The sequence below is a fragment of the Alnus glutinosa genome, chromosome 1 (assembly GCF_958979055.1).
Source record: "Alnus glutinosa chromosome 1, dhAlnGlut1.1, whole genome shotgun sequence".
Taxonomy (NCBI): Eukaryota; Viridiplantae; Streptophyta; class Magnoliopsida; order Fagales; family Betulaceae; genus Alnus; species Alnus glutinosa.
The window spans coordinates 36,103,790-36,111,801 of record NC_084886.1 but is presented as its reverse complement, the minus strand read 5'-3'; the positions used below and the strand labels follow the sequence as shown (position 1 = coordinate 36,111,801).

General features: G+C 32.1%; 1 protein-coding gene across 1 annotated transcript; it reads left to right on the top strand.

The window, feature by feature from the left end:
- The first annotated feature begins 276 nt into the window (after positions 1–276).
- LOC133879567 (uncharacterized) lies at positions 277–4,570 on the top strand. Its single transcript, XM_062318184.1, is given in 4 exon segments — positions 277–554; positions 1,355–1,413; positions 3,523–3,704; positions 4,340–4,570. Coding segments are annotated over 4 exon segments (480 nt in total). The 5' UTR covers positions 277–388; the 3' UTR covers positions 4,413–4,570.
- The last annotated feature ends 3,442 nt before the right edge of the window (positions 4,571–8,012 follow it).

Below are 8,012 nucleotides of genomic sequence, written 5' to 3'. Positions count from 1 at the left end.
CATGTCCCTAAGGGTAGCTCAATTGGCGGGAGACCACACCTCATGAAGCAGAGGTCACTAGTTCGAATCCCCCTTCCTCCTTTTGTGTGAACATGTCAAAAAAAAAAAAAAAAAAAAAAAGGGTTCTCATATTGCTTTTTTTTTTTTTCTTTTAAAAAAGAAAGAGTAGAGGAAGACACGGGGCCATGGCCACGTCATTAAACAACACCGTACACCGTATCAAGCTCAACGACACCGTACACGTGATAAAACGCAGGCTCGTTTCGCCATTTATAGGTTCTCCGCTTCGGAAAGGGCACCGTCTTTGACTGATTAATAGGTCGTCTGCTGGATACTTGGGACTGGAAAAGAGACAGAGACAGAGAGAGTTTTCAACAGGGAGAGGGAGATGAGCTCGTGGATCTATATTTGTTCTTTAGCTCTGCTATTTGCTGCAGTACCTTTGGGTACCACAAAAGAGCAACTGAGCTCGAGGGAGTGCGAGGATCTGGGTTTTACGGGGCTTGCTCTTTGCTCTGATTGCAATACTTTGGCTGAGTATATCAAGGACCCAGGTATTCTTTATTAATCCTTTTGGTACCACACAATTCAAAAACTGATTTTTGTTCCCAGATTATTGGTGGGTCTTGAATACTATGGTGTTTAAGTGTTTTGTCTGATCTTTAGAATTACAAATTTCGGGAGCAAATGATTTGAGTTGATTGATTGATTTATTTATTATGTGTTTGTGTCATTCGTTTTCCAGGCATTACGGTGTGAGTGTTGGCTAATAATCATGACCTGTGCGTTGGGTTTGTTGGATTTAAGTTGAAGATTTGGAAGGATTTCATAGTAAGAAATACCTATGGAGTCATATAGATATAATACAAAGATCTCTAAGCGTAAGCCAATGGGTTTAAGTCTAATGGTGTTATATTAATAGCTAATAGTTATGACATGTTTCCAATATGGGGCTTAATTTTTTTTTTCACCACATGTGTATGCTCAACAATAAGATTTACATTTCTAGTGGAAATTTTGAATTTGATCAAAGTCTAGAGACATGTCTTCTCCCTTAAGCATACTGAAAGCATTGTAATAAAAATTATTACAACTAGAACTAGCAATTCTACGGTCTATGTGCAGGGGGGTTGTTGGAATGAACATATACGTTGACTGGATAATAGTTGATGGGATGCTAATGCCTTGTATTAGGAACTACTGACTTTTATTGATATATCGATTAGCTCGTTCCTCAGCATTTTTACTTCTATTTCGACTCAAGTTTGCTTATGGAGTTCTGCATGCGTAAGATTTTTATGTGTTACTTTCAGCATTGGTATAGGTAGGCTAAAAGTCCATGTTTTGTTTGCAGATTTGGTATCAGATTGTTTGAAGTGTTGCACTGAGGATTCGGATGATTCAATGAGCAAGGTATGGATAATATTTATACATATAATAAATTTCTAGAAGCTAAAAGCTATGTTTTGAATTTAATGTTTTTTTAGATTCACTTTCTATAATTTTTGCTAATTATAAATCTGTCCGGAAGACAAAGAATATGGATGAGGATTCACAGGTTAATCTGTCAGGTAGGAGGTAACACTCACTACGGCTTAAATTTTTTGCTCGTTCACTCTTTATTTTTTCTAATTGCATATTGCTCTTCAATTTAAGTTTTTCTGTTAAAGATCCTTGCCACTTGCAAATTGGAATGGAAGATTTAAAAGTTTGCTAAAAAAAAAGGCCTGGAAATAGTTGTCCTCATCAAAAAATGGGGTTTATATATATATATATATATATATATATATTCTTCCTGTCACAAACTTATTTACTTGAATGGACCCGTACTGAACCTTTTTGTACATCCTGATAAACTCTTTGCCACAGACTTCAATTGTCACAAGCATGTTCATCTTTACACCAATAGCTTCCAAATGTCCCATGGACTCCATTGTTCTTTTTCTTTTCTACAATTGGCAATTCAAATGTCTGGCCCTTTAAATTTCTTCATAGACAAAAGAGAAGTTGTTTGTGTGACACGACTGTCTTGGCTAGGATGAAGCTTGGTCTTATAGGCCTCTCATTACTGCAGTCCAAGAGTCAAAACTCACATGGTACTGTTTTCTCATTACATGCAGATGACAGGACTATTATTCCCCACGTGTGTAGGTAGTTATAGCTGGTTTCCACCTCTCTTGGCTTCAAAAGAATTGCCTAGTCCATTTTCATACCTATCTTACATAAAAGAAAAGGAAACTGTTTTTTTGAGAGAATTTTCTACAACCCAGAGAAACTTTGACTTAGAAGAAGTTCAAATTTCTAGGGCAGGGACACCCCAAAGAGGCAATCTAAAAAGTTATTCATGGTCTGTTAATGTTGAGCATTTTGAGAGAAAAGAATCGGCGTCTCTTTGAGGATAGCGAGTCCAATGTGCTTTTTCAGAAATCCTCCCTTCTAAGATCTCTTTTGGATTGGGTTATTGTAAATGTTCCTAATTTTGACTTAGGCAATATGGTAGATTTGATTTGTTTTTTAGATTGTAGTAGCCTTTAGAGTTTTTGGCTCTCTTGTATACCTTCATGTACGAGGGCTTTGCCATTTTCTTTCAATGAAATTATTATTATTCATCAAAAAAGTTAAGGGCATTTAGGCCATTTTAGGAATGGGCATCATGGCCAAATATAGGTTTTTAGTTTAAGATGGTATGAAATGGCCCCATGAGGTCATTGTGGGTACTGAGTGGTGCTATTAGGCTGTGTTTTTCATTAGATTGACCAACTCGCTGCAAGTCTACTACACGGGGAACATAAAACAACACCAAGATGCCAACATGGCAAATCCTAAAAGAGCTGAAATTAGACCCAAGAGGCACATGGCAATACTGTAGACAGACATACACAACATATGTAATGTTGCTTTTAGTAGAAGTCCAAATATGTTTGAAAATTTAAGTTATATATAATAAATTACAATATACGTACTTTCTAAATAACCTATCAAGATTTAATTCAGATAAGGAAAAATATGGCATTTTTAAGATGTAAGAACGGGGAAACAGGAAAAGAAAAAGTAGAACACGTGCATTAATAAATTATTAGAAGTTATATGTTATGACGTTGATATCAACTACGTCCTAAGTCTCTCTGACAGGGACATAGATATCTCTCAGCCTCCTGTTACATATGTAATCCATGTTGGCCAAGTATTCTGCATTTTAATTAGTTAAAACCTGTGGGCATGTATTGGGTGTATTGGATTCAAAATGAGGGAGTGTATTAGAAATGTCTCCGTCCAACATGGACATCGCTCCTTGGTAGAAGTGTCCATGCCAGTTATCCAACTCGCAACCTCTCTGTAATCTTCTTGACTTTACATGCATCAAATTCCAATTCACAGTCTGTACATGCATCATGTTCCAATTCACCATGTCTTTACATGCATCATGTTCCATCTGGGGCCTTAAATCTTCTTGGCTTTGTATTTCCATCCATTTAGTCCCAAGGGAAGGAAAAATATGTTGTTTTGACTCTGGAGCTGCAGATTACCTATTCCGGTGCTGTACTGGAGGTCTGCATGAGGAAACTTGTTTTCTATCCTGAAATTGTGGGCTTCATTGAATAAGAGAAGGATCGATTCCCTTCAGTTAAAGTTCAATATGTCTTCAATTCTCCACCAAAGCTGATGATGCTTGATGATGCTGGCCAACACAAGGAAACTATAAGGTTAGCTTCTTTTTGTCACTAACTGTTAAGCCCCAGTATCTCTACTGGATGAATAGAAATTTGAGTGGAGAGATTTGCTTGACCTGATTGATGATAATGCTGAAAATTCTTAAACTGGCAGATGTATAACATCTTCCTGCTTGGACAGGCCCCTTCCCCTTTCATTTATCCCCTGTTTGTCATGCACCATAGACTGCCCCTATGTTAATTGGCTGATAATTTACGTTTGACGTGTGTCCAAGTTTCAGAGAAACATTTGTTGTCCGAAATTTCCACCATTTCAGCGTTCCTAGTGACCTTTACTATTACCCATGTCATGTCATGTCAATACGTGCAGGTATGAGATGATAGGGTAAAATGAGGGATTGAAATAGCTTAGGTCTTGCCTTGATTCAAGATTATTGATACCTTAGAAGTTAGATACCTGCCATTTAGTGGCATTTTTAGTTTGAGAGTCACGTAATTTAATTTTGACCCCGGAAATTCAGGGGTATGGCTTTGGGTTTTCCAAGGGAGCAACAGCTATGATGTTAGGTTTAATTATTATTGTCTTTGATCTTTCATTTGCATCATTCAAGGGAAGAAAATAAGTTGTACAAACTTCTGTTATTGAAAATGTTTTTCCCTTGTCACAGGATCGACAACTGGAAACGCGAACATGTACTGCAATTCCTTAGAGAGAAGGTTAAGCCAACTTCAGCAAATTGAGTGGTTTATCTTTGTTCTCTGTTTGTACTCCAATTTGTATCTTAATTATTACAAATGTGTGGGCTTCTTTTCGCAAAATTTAATGAAAAAGTATACCATAAGAATGCTAACACTTGTGAGTTCCATGAATCAATTAGTTTCCGTGAAGATTCAACAAAGTCATTGTTCTATGTTGTTTCTGGACACAAAATTAGCCTTCCAACTAGAATGCATAATCTCTGCTTTTTCTTCTACTATTTACTACGAGCAGGATGAATTTATGTGGATGGATGCATTTGTTTTGTAGTGATCCTTTCAAGAAGGCAGAAATCAAAATCTTTAACTACAATCAAAATCTCTAATCACCCTTTTAAGTGTAATAGGGATAAAACCGGTTTTTGATTTTTGATTCCTTCTCCTTCTCTGCTACACGGTTTTTGGGTTTGCAATCTTTGCTTTTATTAATGAAATCTTATGTTACCCCCCAAAGAAAAGTAAAAATAAATTTCTGTAGTGATCAAAGCCAGAAGAGTTCAAATCCTACTTAGTTTATCAACAAACTCTCAATTAGGGGTGTAAATGAGTTGAGCTACTCATAAACTTACTCGAGATCGGGGCGAATAAACTTGACTTGTGTTCGATTCAATTATTAAATGAGTTACTCTTGAATACGAAATTAAGTTCGATTATTAAACGATAGAAATTCATATAAACTCGGCTCGACTCGATTAATGCCTCATGAATCCACTCGTACAAGGATTGACTCATTTATTAAGGCTCGACTGGTATATATATAATAAAGAGAAGAATACACATATCCTCTCAAATTACCATTTAATTGTCAATATCTCTCCCTCTCTCCGAACTGCCAATTTGTCAATGTCACCCCTCAAACTACCAAAATATGTCAATGCCCCCCCCCCCCCCAAACTACCAAAATATGTCAATACCCCCCCTAAGACCAACAAAATGACAAAAATGACCATAAATTTTTTTCAATAAGACAAAAATGTTTTTATAAATTCAAAAATAAAAAATAACTAAAGCTAAAAACTAAAAATAAAAAATAAAAATAACTTTTTTTAAAAAAAAAAATTTAAAAACAAATTACAAAAATTAAGGAAAAAAGAAAAATTAAAAAAAGAAAAAAAGAAACCAAAAAGAACGAAAAAAAAAAAGCAAAATTAAAAACAAAAAATATTGAAAAAAAAAAAACCAAAAAAAAAAAACTATTATTAACTTTTTTGTTTTTTTTTTTTTGTTTTTGTTTTTGTATAACTTTTTGTTATTTTGGATTTTTTAAATATTTTTTTTAGTTTTTTTTTTTATTTTAATAATTTTATGAAGGGTATTTTTGTCATTATGGGGGATATTAACATTTTTCAGTAGCTTAGAGGGGGGTTGACATTATTAGTAATTTAGGAGGGGCATTGACAATGAGACAGTAATTTGAGGAGGTTATGTATACTTTTCCCATAAAATAAAAATAAATTATATATTAATTTTTTAATATATAACTATTTTTCTAATATAGTATATTCATAAACAATATACTATATGTAAGCATAAATTAAGTACAAATAACAATGGTTATTAGTCAGTATATATTAATTGGTTATCATTTGTTGGTTATATGCATATAAAATAGTAAAAGTGAAATATTAATACTTAATTATTAGTCATATGATATAATGACAATTCAGATACTTAATCATATTATTCATATAATATAATAGGACTATGTGATCATATAATAATATGAATAATGATTCACCACCACCCAAAGATAACAATTTTCACCACATTGTCTATGTGGCAAGGTGATCCCCCACTACCTTTTGAATTTTTTTTTTTTTTTTTTTTTTTGAAGTGGGGACCACCTTGCCACATTAAAAGGTGATGAAAAGTAGTATTTTTGGGTGGTGGTGAATCATTACTCTAATAATATAACATTGTGTCATATGACATGTAATCACTTTATTATATGTTATAAATATTATTATTAAATATTTAGTAATCATTACATCATGTGATCCAAAATCTAAGATCATACGGATTGTTAGATCATATTAATATGTTATCATATGATAATACTTAGATCGTATAATTATATGATATTAATATTATTAGTAGATAGTTATGAATTATGATAATTATGATTTATTCATAATGATCATACTTATCATAGATTCATAGATAATCTCATAAATCAAGCGTATGATATGATTCATAATCATAAATATATATATACATATATAATTATAAATTTAGTTATAAGTATAAATTATAGCTACATAATGCCATATAAGTATACAAATTCATGCTAATATATTGGTTAAATATTTAGATACTTAGATACACTCATACACTGATTAAGTATGATTTAATATTTTAAATATTTAATCATTATTAGTAATATTTAGATACAATGACTATGTATATAGATTACATATATAAGTATGAATTCACATTAATCATATGATATAATGACACTTCTGAAATTAAATCATATTATTCATATATAATGACAATGTGATTCATATAATCCCAAATTAAATTATTAGGATTGAAATCACCAATATGTTAATTATAATCACAAGTTAAGTATTATCATTAGAATTTAGATAATATGATCTAACATTGTATTATATTATTGTTAGATATGATCTAATTAGTATTATCAATAGACTTTAAAAAGAAAAAAATATTCTTATCTTTATTTTTTTTTGAAGAATAATTATTATCATTATATATAGGGCTATATGATAATATAATAATTATCATTGTTAATGTTTTAACTTGATATATGCTAGTTAGTATTTATATTGACTATTGTTTCATTTCTTTTAGTGCCAAAAATCAAATGATAATATTTTTTTGTTCGAGATCATATGATAATGCTTAGATCATATGATACGATCATTATATCTATATTAAGTATGTAAGTATTAACCAAATCCACATGTAAGCATTTGAATCTTATAATTATAAAAGATCTTAAAAAATACAAATATGTGAATGAGATTGACCAAATCCACATAATAAACTAAGATTTATTTTTTCTCCTAGTTGCATGCAGCATGATGTCACTAACTCTTATGTTATTTGCACACATATTATACACACAATGCCTTTTCGGTTTTTTTTTTTAAAAAAAAATAAAAATAAAAAAACACCCAAAAGGCATTATGTGTACAATATGTGTGCAAATAACATGCCTCACTTTAATTTATTACTAAGTGTCTAATTATATAAACAATTTTTTTTTTGTTAAAGTTGAAACGGTGCATTTTGTAAGCAATTTTCCAAGAATGAAACTGTGCGTTTTCTTGAGTCTTCAAATTTTTTTATTAAAAGTATGTATTTATTAATTATATATTGTTGATTTTAAATTTTTTCTACGCTTTATTAATTATATAATGTTTTGTTTTCAACCACAATCGTTTACTTTTCATCGTGGGTTACAGCTGTAACCAGGGGCGGAGGGAAGGGGGGTCGAGAGGGGTCATATGCCCACCCCCCTCTCACCTCCCAAAATTTTCTCCTACTTTCAATAAAAAAAACTGTCTAGATGCTTTGTTTGCCTACCCTCAACCACTCATAGAGGCAAATTGCCCTCAC